The sequence below is a fragment of the Athene noctua genome, chromosome 24, assembly GCF_965140245.1.
Source record: "Athene noctua chromosome 24, bAthNoc1.hap1.1, whole genome shotgun sequence".
NCBI classification, from domain to species: Eukaryota; Metazoa; Chordata; class Aves; order Strigiformes; family Strigidae; genus Athene; species Athene noctua.
Genome location: NC_134060.1, coordinates 677908 through 696841, shown reverse-complemented (window position 1 = coordinate 696841; position 18934 = coordinate 677908). Strand labels below are relative to the sequence as shown.

The 18934-nt window shown below is 58.8% G+C and overlaps 1 protein-coding gene and 1 long non-coding RNA gene across 5 annotated transcripts in view; one reads left to right on the top strand and one right to left on the bottom strand.

Moving 5' to 3' along the window:
* Positions 1-20: 20 nt before the first annotated feature.
* On the top strand, positions 21-2324 carry LOC141969980 (uncharacterized). The gene is made up of 3 exons (XR_012635125.1): positions 21-155; positions 831-879; positions 2213-2324. It is a non-coding gene; the product is annotated as an uncharacterized LOC141969980 (long non-coding RNA).
* Positions 2325-3778: 1454 nt separating this feature from the next.
* Positions 3779-18934, bottom strand: part of RSPO1 (R-spondin 1) — a 29177-nt gene continuing 14021 nt past the window's right edge. For all 4 annotated transcript variants that reach the window (XM_074926245.1, XM_074926242.1, XM_074926244.1 and 1 more), the window contains 5 exons: positions 11643-12036; positions 9506-9697; positions 8223-8372; positions 7617-7805; positions 3779-6837 (listed from right to left, as the gene is read on the bottom strand). In XM_074926245.1, coding sequence (XP_074782346.1) covers positions 6680-6837; positions 7617-7805; positions 8223-8372; positions 9506-9697; positions 11643-11736 — 783 coding nt within the window. In that variant the 5' untranslated portion in view covers positions 11737-12036 and the 3' untranslated portion in view covers positions 3779-6679. The remainder of the gene's footprint in view (positions 6838-7616; positions 7806-8222; positions 8373-9505; positions 9698-11642; positions 12037-18934) is intronic.

Here is an 18934-nt window from a genome sequence, read left to right as displayed (position 1 = left end):
GTGAGCCCCGCCGGGCCGGGGTTGGCGGGAGGGGCCCGGGGGGACGCGGCGCTGCCGCCGGCTCCGCCCGGGCCCGGGCCGGCGGTGTCTGGACGGGGCTCCCGCCGTGGGCAGCGCGGGGACCGCAGCCCGGTTCAGAGGCGAAGGAGGCTGCAGTAAGGAGGGCGCTGGCACGGGGGCCCGCATTGTTTGTGAAACGCTGTTTGTGCACAGACACATAATGGGAATCAGTTGGGAGCTTGGCCTGAGCGCTGGTTTCCATTTGCCGATGATTGCATGTGGGCAGCCAGCGGGCCCGGTGGCGCAGGGCTGCTGGCGGGAGCACCGGCCGTGCCGAGCGGCCCCGGGCACACGGGCAGCGCTGGGGGGACGGCCCCGGGCACACGGGGGTTGTTTTTTTCTGGGCTACTGGCTATGGCTGTTTAAAATTCGAAATAACAACACCGGCTTTTTTCTGTGCATGTAAAGAATTGCATGGACAGTGCCGTGACTTCAATCAAATTTAGGCAAATTGCATCTCGAAAGACTAAGCCTGTGTTCGTGTTGCTGCCAGATTTTAACAGGAATTGGAAGGATCCTCACCTTGGGGGAATTAACAAAGCCCCGCTGCAACGGTGTTAATTTATACCAGAGATTGGGCTGGGGCCAAACTGGTCAGCACGTTGGGGAACAAAGGTCTGGCCCATTGTTTCTAAATGCTCATTAGCAGCAGAGTATCCACGGCTGGTTCAGGCTCCTTCTAGTTCTGCTAATGCTCTTCTAAACCCAGAACAATAACAGAGCTTCTGAGATTTTTGTTCTTTTAATGATTTTCAGCATTTTGCTTTTAGGTAGTGCCGAGTTCCTGTTGTACAGCCATGTCCTAAGGAGCCAAGACTGGTGAGATGTTTTGTAAGACGGCAGGCGGGCTTGAATTTTCGCTCTGTTTTGGCCAAGCCTACGATTTCTGTTTTTTTCTCTTCATAGAATTACCTATGCCTTGGGCATTTAAAAAACACGCATTGATGTGGGCATAAAAAAATTAATCCCAAATTGTAGATAATTGTTTAAGCTATCAGACTTGAGGCTCGTGGAGAAGAGTTTTCCCAGGACAAGCGTGTTTTCTATTAGGGTTGATATCAATCTGTCAGAAGATCCTTTTGATTTTCAAATTTTTAGACTAAATAGTTGAGTAATACTTGCTCTGCTCTCCCCCACTCTTTCTTCCTTTTCCTTAAGAAAACACCCTTTTTATTGTTAGCAAGATACCTTGGAGCGCATCCAGAAAATTGCCGTCTCTTGCTGTGGAAGAATAGAAATAGCTAGCTTTAGCCATGAGGTTATGTCGTGGAGAACTTTTATTGGTAATGCCTCAGAGTTAATTGCTGAATTCCCACGTTGAAAGCTTTAGCAGGGAGGTCTCAGCACCACTTTCCCCGGCCCTGCTTACGGGGAGCCCTCTTGTCCCCGTCGGAGCGGGCGGCAAGCCTCTGTTTTCTGTCACAGGGAGAGATTGAGCTGATAACATACGGGAATTGCATTCGAACTGGAACAGATTCACCCCTTCAGCTGCGCTCTCCTCTCTCTCATGTTTTCCCTGACCACAATTACATTACTGGGGCTAACAGTTGGTATTTAACTTGCAGTATCTCTGTAGCTGTGGTTGTTTACTTGTCTATCTGATAACATGCGACTCACATTTTTTTTACTCTGTAATTGTTTGTTTCTGTATGACTCACAAGCTTTTCTTTTGCTATCGACGCATTCTCCTGTTTCGATTTTTAGCTTTTTTCCTGTTTCTTTTTAAATCGGCCGCAGCGGGACGCTGTCCGTGCTGTGCACCGGACAGGACAGGGGGGTTGGTGACAGATGCCAGGCCCGTCCCCAGACGGCCCCAGCTTCATCGACACGACTAACCTGACCATTGCTGCAATGAAATCATTCCGAATTTTATGTGGCCTCTTCCTTGTCAAAATCCCAGTGCATGTGGTTACGTGATGCCATCAGAATGACTCACTGCCATAATTACATATGTTCTGAGGGGTTATTCCCATTGTATTATTAAAAACTAGTGATGTTTGATTTTTGGCAGGGATTGTCTTCCTTGTATGATCTACAGATTTTGTCAATTAACTGAAGGAAAAATAGATTTCCAAGACTTCAGAACAAGACTGGACTTGTACTCGGAGCACTTTTTCGGCGTGGTATTGAGCTACTTTGTTTTATTTGACAGGATAAAGGCAACGTCAGCCATCTGACTCTCCTTGTTGCAGTGATTCCCCGCAGAGCACAGGGACAGCAGTGGGGTTTTAGCTGGCCTTCAAAACCATCCCAGGCACGGCCAGAAGACACCGTAGATGGTTGATCACCCAGTAGTTTTCCCAGCTCAGTTCCTCAGGGATGGGTGTTCAGGGATCCAGCTTCCAAGAGAGGCAGGCAGGGCTCCTTGGCAAAGGGCTCCAGGTTTGACGGCTCCTGAACAGGAGAAAACAAAGTGATCCCAGATATCGGTGCCTTGGATCTGGAGTTCCCGAAATGGCGACTGAGAGCAGCAGGGGAAAGCTGGAGGGAGGAGAAGATCGAAGTCAGGCAAAAAAAAGCAAAAGGGTGAAACGGGACTGGGAGGGCACGGGCTGTGCTGTGCCCGGCTCGTCCTCGCCAGCCGCTGCCCTGCCCGGGGCGCGCACCGGCCGCCCTCGCAGGGTCGGGGGGTTCCTGGCAATCGGGGAGCTAAAGCGTCCGTGTGCAAGTGTTTTACTTCTGTGGTTTGATTTGAATAGCCACGGAGAGAGACTTCTCTGGGACGCGGCACGCGCTGCCGGGCGCGTGAGCCCTGCGCTGGCGGGAGCTGCCGGGCCTGTCGCGGCGGACGAGGTTCTAACCGGGCGTTTCAGCCTGTGCTGTAAATAACAATATAAATATCAATATTTTATCTACCTGCCTGCCTCTGCTCTGCTGAGATCCTGCTGCTCCTCAGAAATCACAGAGATTGGGGCGGCAGCTCCGTCTAACCTATGGTTTGCATTCACTTGGGTATGATACATTCCCGTGTGTATAAATGCCATCGGTGTGATTTATTTCTGGTGACCGGGCAAACACAGCTGGTATTTCTGAAATTTTAATAGAGTGGGGGTTTTTTTAAATGTTATGCCGAACATCTCTCTCTGTGAAGACTACTGACTTAATAAAAATCTGTAAATATATATAAAATATCCCCTTTAGTGTTCTCAGACAATGGATTACAAATAACAGTAATTAGGGATAACCCGTTTCACCACCCTACTCTATTTCCTTTAATCAAAGCGAAGATTTCTTCTGAGTGAGAAATCATTTTAACATAAACACGAGCTAAAAGGCATATACATTGCCTCCCTCTCCATGGGGGCAGAAAGCTAGTAAATTATTGTTTGAGGAGTACGCGTGCACGCATTGAACTTGGCTGCGCCTGGTGAAAAATACAGATTTATATTACACAGAGAGGGTGAGAACATCCTACAACCGACCTGTGTTTGGTGAAATTTCTCTGCTTTAGCTCCTGAATCTCAGCAAATGAGACTGAAATTCAACCGTTCCAAACCGAGGACTCTGCGCTGTGAACACACGATGCCTCGCCCTTTGTTCCCCATTCCGTGGGGTGAATCGCCCCAAAGCTGAATGAGCTGCCTGGAAGCTATCCTGCAGCTTTTGAGTACAGTTCGTCCGGGGGTGGGTCTGTCTGTCCGTCCGTCCAGCAGCTGGGGGGTTGAGCACAGCGCCTGGATGCGCCCGCGGCGGTTCCCGGGCGGGGGCCGGGTCCTGGGGAGGGGCTCGCGGGTTCCAGACCCTTTGGGTCAGTTGGGACTTGACTGCAGTTCCGGTGAATAAAGCAGACAGAGCGTGTTGAGCAAACCCATTTATTTGTTTATTTATTTGTTTAAAGAAGCGTATTTTACAGTGGTGCCATGGAGTGAACGCCCCGACAGGTTTTACTGGGGGGGCTGGAAGAGAGCGTTCACCTGCACGTGAGTTAAGACGACATCAACCTATCTAAGGAAATCTCCGGCCTGGACTGTTGAGCTCAGCATGCAAATCACGTTGGGCAAAGGCAAAATGTTTCTAAATTCATACGTGAACCAGCTCTCTGGAAGTGGGAACAGGCACAGTTCTCGAGCTGATTAAAAGAAGAAAAGAAATTGGATTTTTTTTAAATTATATTTTCCTCCTAATTTTCTAAAACAATTTAATTTTAAAATCACCCATACCAAAAAATCTTGGATTTTCTTAACATGCATTTTAAACTTGCCTTTGCCTTTCTCCCTTTTTCTTCTCGTTCTGCTATGAAAAAGGAAGAAAGAAGGGAAAAAGCTACAACAGAAAGAAGTTTGTCCGTTTTTCTAAAAAAACTCTAAGAGAGCTCTATAAAATAGGTTGTGTTGATTTATTATACGCGGTTGAGTTTTGAGATAGTTGTGCTAATATTGCCATGAGTTACTCTAGGGAATCCAGTCGGTTAACAGAGCCTCCGGGTAGCAAACCTTACTAACGCACTCTCTCTCTTCTCTAATCCTCGTTGAGAACTGGATGGAGATACTGCAGCAGGAGGGAGGAAGGAGTCGTTTATGAATGAGCAAGCTGAGGTTCACGAAAGGGTTACTGGTTATTGCTGCTAAAAAGCGGAAGGGAAGGACGGTTCTGCTTACATGCAAGGCCATGGCACAAACAACGTGCTTATCTCACAGACTAGCTGGGGCTGGAAAATAAAGTGAGATCGGATCTTTCAGCTGGGAGGCTTTCAGGAATCGTCTGAACATGATCCATAAACAACTCGAAGGATGACTTTTAAGAACCTCTTTCTCTCTCTTGCTTGGTATGCTGGTCGTTTATCATTGTGCTGAAATGGAATCCCCTTTAAAAGATGTAACGGCTTCTTGTTTACTTAAACACAAAGTGGATGATGGGCTGAGAGGTTTTGCTGCCAGCAGAGCAGTCACGGGGAGCGCGGTACAGCCCCGAGCTGGCCCAACCGCGCAGCTCCCGCACCCCGCGCTGGGCCAAGGGGGGGTTTAGGTCTCCTCTGCGGAGCCGAGTCCTGGGCGGGTGCCACGAGCCGCCGGCGCTTCGCGGGAGAGGCCCAGGGGTGCCGGGCGCGGGCCGGGGGCGCTGCCGTGTGTCCCCGCGCGCTGGCTGGCTCGCTCTGACCCCCAAAACCACGAGCACGGAAGGTGGAACCAAAGCGAGCGCAGCGGGGACCGTATTCGCCAGGTTTAGCTCCGGGGTGGGTCTGTCTCTGCCCACCACCTTACCAGGGCAGCCGCGAGCTTCAGCAGCGCGTCGCTGATCCGCCCCGGGCGCGTCTCGGGAGCCGCGGCACCTCCCCGGCCCCGGCCCTCAGGACCAGGGGGCTTCTGCTGGACTCTAGAGGAATTAAATGTCTGCACGTACTTATAGCGAGGAGGCACATTTTACAACGTAAAGGACACCGAGCGGCGTGCCGCCTCGTGCCGCTGCCGAGGGCAAAGCTCTCCGTGCAGAGACCCCGCGGGGGTCTCCCCGGGTCCTCGTCCCGCACGGTCCTTGTCCCGGTCCCTCTGCCCAGGTGTCGGCTCGTGCTGAATCCGGGGAATTCCAGTCGGTGCCATGCAGACCAGTAGTTTCTACCAAACTTTAAAGTTTGCTTCTCTTCTGCAGAGCCCGAACTGTGCTTTCCCCCTCCCGCCTGCCTTCCCTCCTGCTACGCGCCTGGGCAGCGTCCGGGCGGACGGACGAGCGTGTCCCTGGCCCGGGACGGAGTCCTGCAGCTGTGACTGTACGAGCGGAGTCACAACGTTTCGGCAACCTGCGGTTTGTTGTAACCTCTCATTTGCTCAGTCTGCTGCATGTTAACCGGATCCTTCAGTGGGAAATTCCTCGGGGGCTCCGCAGAGCACAGCTGGGGTCCTGCGAGCGCAGGACAGCTGATCTGTGGCTGCAGTGCAGCTGGTAACGTGTTCTGGGATTTTCTTAAAGCTTTGGTGAGTTTCCCTTCCACAAGTGAGTCTCTGTCCTGTGGGACACCAGCCTCCATAGGGGCCAAGGCATGAACCACACACTCAGGAAGCTGGTTGTCATTTTGTTTTTTGTTTTTTAATTTGAAATAACTCTTTGAAGCAGATTCAGGGCAGATACCACTGACCTCTTACCACAAACGTTTAACATGTATTCGCAATGATAAAGTCATACAGCTTAAAACACAAAATAAAGGGTGGGGGGAAGAGAAAGAGGCCACTGCCTTTGTGTGAGTCCGGGTCCCAGGTTGGGGCAAGCGGCCGTGCGGGTCCGGTCTCGTCCCTCTGGCCGCAGCTGTGCTGCGCTGGGGCCACGCGCCCGGTCTCAAGTTGAGGCCTTTGGTCATGAAGTCTCATGTCTGGGTCCTTTGCTGACTCATCCTCCCCCTCTCCTCCCCGCAGGGTCCCCCGCGGAGCCCTGGGGAGGTGGGGTCCCCTCCGTCTGCGCCCCCGCTCCTCTTCTGGCAGCGTCCTTCTGCGATCCTGGGCGGTGCGTGTGTGTGCAGCCTCCTTAAATATCGTCTATGTGGTTTCTGTCGGGTCTGTGGGTCGGTCTGGGAGTATATATCTGTCTTTCTGGACATGTGTACGTGTTGTGTAGCAGTGCTCTGGTTCAATAAAGCTTTCATATACATAGCAGCAATGAAGTCTTGCCTTCAGGTGACGTAAAGGGGCAGCTACTGGGCAGGGCTAGCGGACGTCGCGGGGACCGCGGCCCCTCTCTGTTTGCTCTTCCTCTTCTTGGTGCCAGACTTAGCGTCTTTGGTGTCCTTCTGATTTCTGTTCCCATTCGCATTGTCTTGCTTTCCTTGCTCTTCTTTTTTCTTCTTTTTCCCTGCAGCAAAGCAAAGGGGCACTGTGAGGCTCTCCAGCAGAGCGAGCTGGCCCGTGGCCCGCTGCTCCCCGGGGTGGCCCGAGAGCTGCCCTGGCTGCCGGGCCGGGCTTCGCGCTGGGAGCTGTTGCCTAAATATAAACAGGGAAGAAGGCTCAGAGCTGGATTTATCTTTGCCGCTGCCGGTCTCCAGCAGAAGTGTTAACACCTGCATTTCTCGGCGGCTGCATACCAGGCCCCTGAGCTAACGCAGGCTGGTGTGCGCATCGGAGGAACAGGCCAGCCCTGTCTGCCTCCCCCTGCCCGGCCGATTCATCCCCGCGCTCTTAGTCACCGCTCAGAACCGGTTTCCCTCAAAACACTCAACCCAGCTGCAATCCTCGTCCAGCCCGTCAGGGGATGACCAAACCACCATTCATCCTGAAGACACTCTAATTCCTGGGAAAATCACAGACCTAGGCACTCTGGTAGAGGCGAAGCTGAGTCCCACCGCCGCAGCGCACGGGCGTGCACCGTCGGCTGCTCGGAGCTCTCTGGCCAGAGAAGCTAAAACGCCTGAAAGCCGGTGGGACTCTCGGGAAGCTGTGGGGAGCATCCCCCCCCGCCTCGGGGGATGTGCTGCTTCCCCCCAGGGGTCTTTCCAGCTGCCGTCACGTCGCGCTCCCCGCGCCGCGGAGGGCTGGTGAGATGTGCAGCGCGTTTGTGGCACCGGACACTTGGCTGAAGGCTCGTGCCTGGCAAATAAAGGGGGCTGGGGGGCGAGATACTGCGGGTCTGCTCACCTTCAGGGCACTGGTTCTTCTGCACGGTGCATCGCCGCACCTCTGTGGTGGGAGGGCACAGGGACACGTCTCCGGAGGGAGCCTGCAGAATCCGCCGCGTTCGGTCTTCGTTGCCCTTCTTGAAGCCACAGAGCTTCCTCTTCTTGGAGCAGGGCCCCCAGGGCCCCCACTCACTCATTTCACATTGTGCTGCCAGATAACAAGAGAGGCCAGCAGTAACTCTCGTTTCTCTTTGCTGCCTCAGGACTTCCTGGAGCCCTTGCACACCACCGCACCTCTCCCCAACTTTAGGCTCGAAGGGCGCCTGCGTTTCCCCAGCAGCTCCCCCAGTTTCCAAGGCACCCCCTTCCTCGCCGTGCCGCTCGCTGACTCACACTTCGCGAACGTGCAGCAGCAGCGCTGGGGTGCTGCTCCCCGTCTGGGCTGGTTTCCAGAGGGCTCTGCCCTCTGAAGGGCTGGGTCTGCCCTGCACCATCACCCGCTCGACACGGGTACGATGAGCCATCACCTCCGGGGGGTTTGTTTTTCCCTCTAAACAGAACTGCAGCAATACGGGCGCCCGGACCCGACAGACGCACACAAAGCTGCGGGGAAGGTGCCGCTTACCAGGACTGCTGCACTCCATGGTGCCGTTGGCAGCAGAGTAGCCTTCGGGGCATGTGACGTAACATCTCCCTTTGTGCAAATACAAACCTTCCTTACATTTTGTGCAAAAGTTTCGACTGAAACAGGACTCACAGTTCTCAATTTTGCATTCTGGGGGAAAAAAAAAAACAAACAAACAACACAAAGCCGTCATGTAGTCTGATGCGAGCAGAGGGCTCAGGAAGCGCCTCTCTGCTGATAGAAGCTCACGCCTGGCTCCAAGGGCTCTGCCAACAGCCAGGGCAAGTCTCTGACTGTTCTGCCCGGCCTGGGGGTGCTACTCAGCTGGACAGGAGTCAGATTTCTTTGCACCGTTCCCTGGTACAGGACAGAGCCGCTGTGCTGCAGCTCTCACAGGTCCAAGTCAGGCAGGGTGCGAAAGGTTTGGGCTGGTGCTCGGCTGGAGCGTCAGGAGCCAAAGTGGGACAGTGAAGGAATAAAGTCCCGTATGCAGCTACAGTACGGGCTGCAAAGAAACGGGGTTAGACAGAAATCTGGCCATGGGGGTGGTTTGCATGAAACTGCCAGGGAAGTGATCACATTTTTCCATGTCCAGCTTCTCTCTGGTGCTCTGGCTGAAAGAGGCAGCCCCAGGCCAAGGACCTCGTTCAGAGAGCTGCTTGGCTACCGAGAGCGGGCAGAGGAGAGCAGAAAAGGCACTTGGGTGAGCAGTGCCTCAAAAGCCGAAAGGATGTCCCTTCCCCTCCTCCCTCCCAGCCTGGCAGCCCAGGTAACAGCTTCCCAAACATCCCGCAAGATGCCACATCCACAGCGAAGCTACGCGGCCCCGAGCGTGCAGCGACGGGGTAACCCAGCCCTCGGGGCTTTGCTGGCGGCCCTCTGCTCTGGAGGACCACTGGTCCATTACCACCACCTGCCCGCAGCACCGAGAGACCCGCAGAGGCTCTCAGAGACCGGGAAGGCCAAAACTCAAGTGAAAACCGGCCTGGAAGGGCTGGTGTGGGGGCACTGGATGCTTACCCGCCCTCTCAGGGCAGTTGGGGCAGTATCTAGTGGCTGTTCCAAGGGAGGGAGCGTCTCGGCCTGGGTGCTCGAGGGGCGTTAGCTACCAGCAGCATAAACTGCGGGGTTACTCCCTGGGTAGGTCGCTGCTCTGCTCAGCTCTGCCGCCTCCCCTCGCTGCAGCCACAGCAGCTCCTCTCGCCCAACCGGAGCAGCACCATCCCCTGCCAAGCGCCGCCGCCCTCCCGCGCTTCTCCCGCTCCCTCCTGCCCCGGACTCACTGATGCACTTGTTCATGTCTGTATTGCGAAGGCCGAAGTATCCCAGTGGACAAGATGGAAGGCAGATCCCGATTTGCCGGATATCATTCCTCTCCAGAAGGATGAAGAGTTTGGGGGAACATCTCAGGCACCCGTTGAACTCGGAGCACAGGTCGCAGCCTCTGGCACAGCCCTGACTCAGCTCGGTGCTGACTGGAAGGGCAGGAGAGAGGCACCGGTCAGTGCTGGGGTGTGTGGTGGGGCTCCGCCAGCCCCAGCTCCGGCCCCAGACACCGGCAGCACGGGCAGGACGGGCAGGGGCCAGCTGACGCGCTGGGGCGGCTCCCAGCACCGCTCCGGCGGGCGTCGTGGCCCTGTGCCTGATGGCGCAGCCCCCGCCAACCCCGCACCCAGTCCCAGCCCCGTCTCCCCAGCACCCCCCGGCCCCCCTGCCCCGTCCGTCGGCACTGGGCAGACACCCACGAGGGACCGGGGCCCAGTTGGGCCAGCGCGGCCCCGCTGTGTCCCCTCCTGGCGCTGGCGGTGCCGCCCCGCCGAGCTGCGGGCACAGTGCGGGGCCAGAGCTGCACGGTGCCGGAGCAAAACCTGACTAATCCTGTGCTGCGCCTCGAGCCAGGCTGCGTCCCAGGCTAGATCGTGCTCTGACCCCGCTTATGTTAAAGATATCTGGCAGTGCAGGAGATTTCACTGCCCCCAAAATAGAGATGTGTTCTCAGCTCCTAAATTCAGTCCAAGAAAAATACTCAATCCCATGTCTTGAGAGTTTTCTGCTTTTAATTATCATATAAAATGCTGCTTGTTTTGAAACCAATAGCATTCTTTGCAGGCTAGAATGCAGGTTATTTTTATTAGTTTATTATGCAAGCAGTGTCCTTGTTTATAGAAAAGTTGTGTATTTAAAAAATGTATTCTTTCAAATACTGTGTTTACTACACTTCAAAAGCAAGCACAGAGCACCACAGTGTTCACATGCCAGACCCAGAGGTAAGAAAACGTTCCCCCCGCAGTGACCCGAGAGCCCGGCAGCTCCCCGGCTGCCTGTCCCAGCCCTGTCGGTGGCTCCGCGGGCGCTGCCGCAGCGGCGGAAAATGAAACAGAAGCAGAGGGGTCCCCTGCCCCGCAGACCCTCAGTGCCCGGCTGCCAGGAGGGTTTGCGGGGTCTGGACTGGGATCCCCCGTACGCGGGGATGCCCGCGGGATCCGGCTGCATCCCTCCGGCAGCGCTGGGCCGCGGTGCCAAGCTCTGTCTCTCTGGCAAAGGTGTAACCTGGGCCCTGGCTGGAAGTTGCACTTTATAGCATTAGCCATGACATCAAGTTTTCCTTGTTCTCACAGAGCTTGGCAGTGCCAATTTTAATATAAAATAATTTTTATATAATTTAATTTAAAACCGTTTTAATGTAAAACAGTTCTAAAACTAGCTTACACAAACGAGGGCAAACCCATGCGGCGGCTCTTGGGCCGGCTCAGCCCGGTTGCCCTGCGTGTGCCCTGAGCAGGGAGCGGCCGGGGACCATCGGGGCTGGGGGGATAATTAAAGCCCTGAGCACTTCGGTCGCCTCGTGGCCCAGCACCCCGCAGCAGCTGCCCGGGGCAGAGCCTGCCGGAGGGTCCTGCGGGATGGGGCGGCTGCGGGGGGAAGGCCGGTGGGGTGGGAGCCGCACGCTCCCGTCCCCTCCTTCGCCTGCTCCCTTCTCCCAGGAGGGGATGGCGGGGGGCTGCGGGGTGCAGGGCAGGACACCAGCTGGGTGCCTGCGGGGGAAGGCGGGCAGGGGCCTCGGCCACCGAGGCGCTGCGGGACGCGGGGAGGCCGACCCCGTCCGGCTGCGCAGAGCGGAATCCTCCGGCCGCGTGCGGTTACCCGAGGGCTGCGGCCCTGGCCGGCCGGTCCCTGCCCGTCCTCCCCCAGCCAGCCTCTCCCCGTCCCTGCCTGCGCTGCCTGCGGGTTACTGGGGGCAGTTACTGGGGGCAGCTGCCTGCGGGTCAGGGCCGTGGCAGGTCCGGGGGGACGGGGCAGTGCTCGTCGCAGGGCACCCCCGGCCCTGCCCTGCTCTCTGTGGGGCAAACACATTCCCCATCTGCACCAACCGCACAGCACCACGAGGAGAAGTAGAGAAGAAAAGCGTTTCATACATACTTCGTCTTTGCCTCTTGCCCTTCACCACTTTGCTGCTGCCTGTTAGATCCATTGAGCTTAGAAAAACCACCACCACAAACAGTCCAAGCTGCATAGTAACTCTCCAGCGCTGCAGCCCCTCTGTCGCAGGGTGGTCGGAGGAGCCCGCTCCACAGCCGGGGGTCTCTCTGCTGCCGCTAAAACCTCTCGGGCGGGATCAGAGCTGAGAGTCTGTGCGCGGAGCCTGGTGCGGGACCATATCCACAAACTACACCAGCCACAGCCAGCTTAGGTAGCAGGTAACATGGCTCTACCTTCATCCCCGTGAGGAGCGCAGGAGCTTGGCTCTAGTCCCATCTGGGGGCTCTGGCAGCGAGCGTTAGCTGCTTGCAGTTTCCAAGTGCACTCGCAGGAACTGCAAAGGAAGAGGAGAGCAGATTAACTCGGCAGTTGACATGGCACCCGTAACAGCTGGGCTCGGCACCGCGGCGGGCGAGCGCGGAGGCCGCGGGGCAAACTGAGCAGGGGGTGCAGGCAGCCGGCGGCACCCGGGGTGGCATGGGGCAACCTCCAACCCCGTCCACCAGTCACTGGGTTGCTTAATAACAGTTAGCACGGAGAGAAACGCCTAACGCAGCTTTGCCATCTGCCGATGCTGCGTACGGTTATAGCTGTAACTTGTTTAAAATAGTGCCAGTCCCCCTCGGCCGCCCCTCCTCGAGGAGCAGATGGGCTCTGCGGGCTGCCAAGCGCACAAGATGTTTCCCATCAAGTGGGCACCTCTGGGGCTGGCAGTCGAGCCAAGCAGAAAGCGAGCCTGCAGTCCCCAGCTGGAGACGGGGCTGTCTGGGGACGGGGCGGGATCGTCCCGCGAGCTGCCCAAAACGCCGCGTTTCTGCTCGGAGGGAATTTCCAAACCTCCCAGCTCCAGTTCGCCCAGAGTGGCAGGGAAGGGTCAGCGCTGCCTGCGCAGGCCGAGGCAGCGCTGGACCGGGCTCGCCGGTCCCCGCACGGCCCCGCCGCCAGAGGAAGGCCGGCGCTGGGCGGCATGCGGGGCAGGACGAGACAGCGATGCCGGCAGGACTGGGCTCAGAACCAATCTCTCTGCGTGAACTTGTTGGAGAGCAAAGGGAAGCCCGGTGCAGCGGGGAACTGCCCAGTGCGGGGCTCCGGGCACAACCAGCCCGGGAGCTGCCACGTGCCCCATCCTGTCCCTGGAGCCCCTTGCTCCGGCCCAGCTCGGGGAGCGCAGGCAGGGCTGTGCGGAGCAAAGCGGCCCAGGAGGTGGTTTCCTGCGAGCAGGAGGGGCGGCCTCCGGGCTGCACCGAGCTCCGGCACTGCCAGGACCACGCTCTTCTCCCCGCAGCTGGCAGAGCGAAGCCCCGCCAACGGCTGCCATTGTGTGGGAATAAAGGCGACAACATTCACCCTGTGAAGTCAAATGAAACAGAAAATGGTTTTAATCCCTTTATAATAACTGCGCAATCGCCGATGCCCCAAATGGCCACTGGTAACGGTGCTGGAACGAAGCCCGGCCACAGCCCGCGGGATGGACGCGGCCCCGGGGGGCCCCATGCCCACCGCGGGGTGGGGAACCTGCCGAGGGGCCGCCGGCCAGGCAGCCCCCCAACTCCAGCCCAGCTGTGGGTGGTTACGGCTACGGCAGCGAAATACCTGAGCGGAGCGGGCGGCCGGCGGCAGCGGCCTGGCGGCATCTTGAGTCAGCGGCCGCCGGCCGGGTACTGCTGGGCCTCGCGGCAGCACGTGCCTCGGCGCCGAGACGTGCCCCGGCCTGGGCAGCTTTGGCTCACGCCCCTGGGGGCCGCCGGGCACTGCCCAGCGCTGCCGTCGTCCTCCCGCCCCGATGGCTTTGAACTTTTCACCGTGTCCCTGCTGCGACTGTGCCGAGCGTTGCCGGGGCAGGAGCACAGCGCTCCCCATGTGCTTGTCGTTACAGCCCACAGCTCATCCACAGGATTTTCAAATAAATAATTAGTCGCTTGTGTAAACACCAACTTGTTCTGCACTTCCAAGTCTGTTTGCTGCAAGCTGCTTTATAAACACTGTCAAGTGCTTAAGCTGGGCTGTTGGGAGTGTTTACCAGAGCGGAGAGCTGTGCAGAGCGGGGGTCCCACACGGCCCCGCAGCCCGGCACAGGGCTGCTGGGCAAGGGGGGACCCTCCGGACAGCTGGCACGGCCCAGCCCGGCGCACCGGAGCACCCCGGGGGTGGCAGCTGGTGTGAGCAGCGGTACAGCGTGTCCCAAACTCTCCCCAAATTAGTGCTGAGCACCAGCCGCACCGGAGGGGGCACGGTGCCGCCGCCCCGGCCTGCCTGCCCCTCGTTTTTAATTACGACGGCTTTGCAGGTGAAGCGCAGGAAGCACACGCTGAACCCGCTCCGTGTCCCGCCGTGTTTACACAACACTCACAGTTTAGGCAAAGTCCCCTCGGTGCGGGGAGGGCAGCCGGGATGTTGGGAGGGAGCAGACACAGCCCCGGCGTGCCAAGAGCCAGCGTGAAGCTCGTGCCGCTGCCACGCTCCCCTTCTCTCAGGGCTCGTTCCGTGCAAGGGCAGGGAAGTGCCATGGGAAACCGTGAGGCCACAACACAAACCAGACACTTTTTCCTCCCCGTTTCCTTGCTTTCTAGCCCAGAGAGAGCCTGGGCCTCCAGAAAAGCCACCGGCACCGCGCGTGCTGAAAGGCCGGTGCCGAGGCGGGTCGCAGGCACCATCCCCGTGTGCCCAAACCTCCCCGCAGGCACAGCGGCTGCGGCGGCAGTGCTGGGCTTCCAGCTCTGCCCACCCTCACCTCAGGACACAAATTATGATTCTTTCTGCTATTGCAGCCATCAGTCAAGCTCAGGTTGCTGCAAACAATTTCCAGTCTAAACATTAGCAGGATTTATGCCATTATCCCATCTACAGGAAGAATTTGGGGTAACCTGAATTGCTCTGAATTCATTTATGGAGAGACCTGGCCCCTGCATCTGAGATGACAGTAAGCCTTGTTTGCAATTCCGTCAGGATAAATTGGTCCTTGGGAGCTCCAATACAAGCCAGAAAATGTAAACCATCCAGATAATTTACCATTAGTCCTCCTACACACAAGGTGAGAAGACCAACATTATATCCCTGGGATATTCGAGACCTAATCCACAATAACTAAATTGCTGATATATTGCCTCTTGCTGAAGGAATCAGGCTATCGCTAATGTAAACGGCCTCTCCGAAGGTTTACTGAGCCCGGGAGAGAAGGACCAGATGCTTGTGCGAGGGCTGGAGTCAGGACAAAGCGCGATTCCAGCAGCAGCAGTAAGGAACCCCCGCGAACCGCCGGCGGGACGCAGCGATGGGCGCAGGGAACGGGGGTGTCCAGGTGCTGCAGCTGGACAGAGAATTTGCTTTTCCCCTTGGCAGCCTGTTCGGGGGGTGAATACGCAAGGAGACCGGGATTCAGAATGTCTTTGCCTGCGGGAAGAGTCTTGGTGTTGCAGGTTTCACCTGGGTTTCTCTCCCGGCCCTGCACCCGGCAGGCTCAGGCGCGGGGGGCGAATCGCCCCCAGCTCTCCCCAGCCCCGGGCAGGCAGAGTTTGGCACCGGGGGGTGTTTATGGCAGCAGCCAGCCCCACAGTGCCGGCGGGTTCCCCAACCTGCCTTTGCGTAAAGGTTCAGCAAACCCGTCAAGTAACGATAATGGCACCTGGGTATCGGCAGCAGGAGGAGGAAGAGGAGGAGGAGATGAGAGCTGCTAAGGAGAGCAGGGCCGCGCGCGAGGGTGGGGTCTGTGGTGGTCGCTCCCGGCACCATGAGCCACTGCCTGGGGTCGGAGGCAGCCGGAGCCGGGCTGCAGGGCGACAGCCCCCCGCGGGTACCGGCGGGGAGACGGAGGAGGCTACGCCGGGGCGGGAGGAGATGTGCTCCCCGCCAGCCGTCCCGTCCGGAGGTGGCACCGCTCCCCGGCACCCACCCAAGCCCCGGGGCCGGGGTCAAGCTGCGGTAGGATGGGGCGATGCTGGCGCAGCACCCTGCACCCGGAGGCACTGCCACCACCAGGAGCCCCCCACCCCTCCCCAGTCCGGCCCTGCCCCGGAGAGCGGCCGAGCTGCCCCTGGGCACGGCTGAGCCTCCGCAGGTGGGGTGTCACCAGCCGGGGAGGGGGCGACGGGCGCGTTGATCCTCCCTTGGCCGAAGGCTCCTTCCCCGAGCCCCCGCTGTGCCTGTGCAGCTCCCCGGCCCCGTGAGGCGGCCGAGCCAGCGGGCCCCGAGGTGTGAATCTTCCCTCGCCCCCAGCGCCTGCCAGGAGACGCGGGTGGCAGGAGCCAGCCCCGGGGAGGCGAGCGCCTCATCCAGACGCGGTCAGAGCCCAGCGCCGGCCTCGGCGGGCAGCAGCGAGGCGAGGGGCCAAGAGGGGAGCGGCTCAGTGCCGGCCGCCTGCGCCGCACCAGCGCCCTCGGCGCAGGAACCCTCGGGCAGGAGGCGCCGGGTGAGGGCTGCAGGGAGACCCCGCAGAGCACCCACAAACTGGGGTGCTGCAGGACCAGCCAGACCAAACACCCCGTCTGCCAGGGCACCCCCAGCAGCGCGTTTGGCCCCGTGGCAGCATTTGTACAGGCACACAGAGATGTGCCCACGGTGCTGCGGGTCCCCAAACCCGGTGTCTCTGCTCTGCCCGCGCCGTCCTGCCTGCGCTGGTGACCCCCACGGCCGGAGCTCCCTGCCTGCCCTGCCAGCCCCGCAGCGGGAGCGGGGCGGCGCGGTGCCGCGGGCGGCGGGGTTGGGGCCCCCTGTTCTCTTCGGAAAAGTCTCTCTCTGCCCTCCCGAGGGGTGTTTTCCTGTCGGCAAGGCAGAGCCGTGCTAGCGCCGCATGGGCAGCACGGTGAAACCCTCCACGGAGGAAGGTCCCACGCACGCAGGGCTCGGCCACGGCCACTGCCACGGGGTGTCTCACGCGCCTCCAGCCAGCAAACATCCCTGCACATGCACATGCAGAGCCACTTTGTTCTGCTTAATCCTTGAAGCAATAAAAGAAGGCTGCATTAAGTCAAATTTCCGAACCAGAAGGTCTTCATTTGATATTATATCCGAGTGCCAAGTTCTGCAAAATCCCTAGCCCATAAACTTCACTGAAAAAATAAAATAATAAAAACCAATCTGGCAGCAGAGTTCTCCACAGCATTGTTGAGGTCTGACTCCTTCCACCAGCTTCTGCACTGCATTCCCCGGATCTGCGGAGCCGTGCTGTGACCCGCTAATGGGGAATACGCTGAGGAGAGGCTCCTGCCCGCAGCAGCCCCCCAACCTCCCCGCCGGCTCCAGCCCCCGCTCCGCTCACGCCCGCTCCCCGCCAGCCCTGTGCAGCGCCCGGCACAGTAGCTGCTCCAAGTAATGCTGCGATTAGCAGTGCCACAGGCCTCTCTCCAGGAGCGCTTGTGCTTCAGCATTGTAAAACATCAGGAAATTTTTTACTGGGGGATTTCCATTATCCTCTTGCTCGCGCAGAGAGGCGGTAGGGTCAGGAGGAGAAGGAAGCAGTGAAGCCCTGAAGCCGGCTGCAGGCTCCGTGTGTGCTGCTCTCCACAGAGCCAGAGCAGCATCTGAAAACGCTCTGGAGTCGTCCCGGCAGGCAGAGCTCCGGTACGGCAGGCCGGGAAGCTGCCGGGGGATGTAGCTGCAGTCACTGGAAAAGCAAACCCGTTTCTCTGAGGTACAACTTCAGGTAGGTTTAAACCTTCTACAGCTCAGTAACTCACTTAGCAAATGCCAACCGAGGACAAAAGGCACTAGAACAGCAGCAGCCAAAGCAAATTTCAGACGAGGAATTGCAAAACAGTCCATTTCAGAGCAACGCAGACCAGGGCACTGAAATCCTCACTCTTCCATCGAAAGGGCTCCTCAGCAGCCCTAAAGGCCCTATGGCCATGCAGGGACGTGCTCAGCAGATCCCCGGGCGTGCAGGGCGGATACACACCGTGTTAGTGCGCGCGGGGAGCGGGGGTCCTGTGCGGGCTCAGCCTACGCAGCGGGCACAGGTTCAGCCCATGCCCAATTCCCCTCGTTTCAGTGTAAATGTGTCCAAACAAAGGCTTCCAGCAACCTCCCACAGCTGACTCGAAATGCAGGCTTTTAAAAAGCCATTTCCAGGGCTTCCAGGAGCCCAGCGAGGCACAAGCTGCTGGGCTCATCAGCTTCTCCAGGCAACTGCAGAGGCAAAACCTGGGGCAAAGCCCCTAAACAGCACCTGGGACTTTCTGCGAAGGGAGCATCTGCCAAGCGTGAGCCGGGATTCCCGGTGCACAGACTCTCCCACCGAAACGTCACTGCCTGGGAAACCTGAGCCCCGCAGAGCCAGGAGCAGCACTGACCTCAGCGGCACGAGGAAACACAACAGAACCAGCAGCCTGGGCTTTGGCCATGGGGCAGGACAGGGCGCTCGGCGGGCGGGGGGCAGCGAGGAGGCAGCCTGAGCTGCCTCCAGACCCGCGTCGCTGCAAGCCCGGCACAAGCACGTGTGAGTTCTGCCCTTTCGAGGGGTGACAACCTGCACCGCCAGGACAGGGGGACCCAGCTCCGAGCTCCGCGGAGCCTGGCACCGCCTGGGGCGGTTTGCAGCGAAGGACATCCTGCAGTCCCAGAGGATCATCCTCGGAGGCAGGTTGGTGGTGGGCGCGGCTGGAAGGCTGCCAGTGTGTGTGCCAGGGTCTTGGGCAAAGATGGGCACTTCCATCCTCGGGGAGACCACACGTCGCCCTACGCAGCCCCGGGGAAGGTGCGTCTGCCGACCAGGCCCCGCCGCTCCCGGCTGCGTGGCCCCCGCTTCCCCCCTCCAGGGCCATCCCCGCAGGCCGGGGGCTGAGCTGGCCCCCAGCTCTGGCATTCAGAGCAGTTTCATGGCCCTGTAGTGCGGGCGCAGAGGTGCTCTGCCAGCTCAGGTCTAGCTCAGGCGATGGAAAAGTTGGGTTTATGCTCGGCTTTGCCTTGTGGCCAAGGTGGCCACCTTGTTTCAGCTGCGCTCAGGGGGTCACATCCCTGCCCTGGCAGCCCAGGAGCGGGTGCCCCTGCACCCCAGCTCGCTCCCTGCCGTGTCCCTCAGGGTGGTGCTGCTGCTCTCGCAGCAGCCGCACTGGGGCCAGGGAGCTGATCCAGCTGAAACGAGCCTTTTTTCCAGGGTGGTTTCCAGGCATGTCGCAGCGCCGGCGTTCCCAGGCCCGCAGCGCTGCCGCCATCCTCCCACCCAGCCTCTGCGGCCCCGGCCCCGCGGCGGGGATGGGTGGTCGGGCAGTCAGGAGCTCACCTGCTCCAGGGTCGTGGGT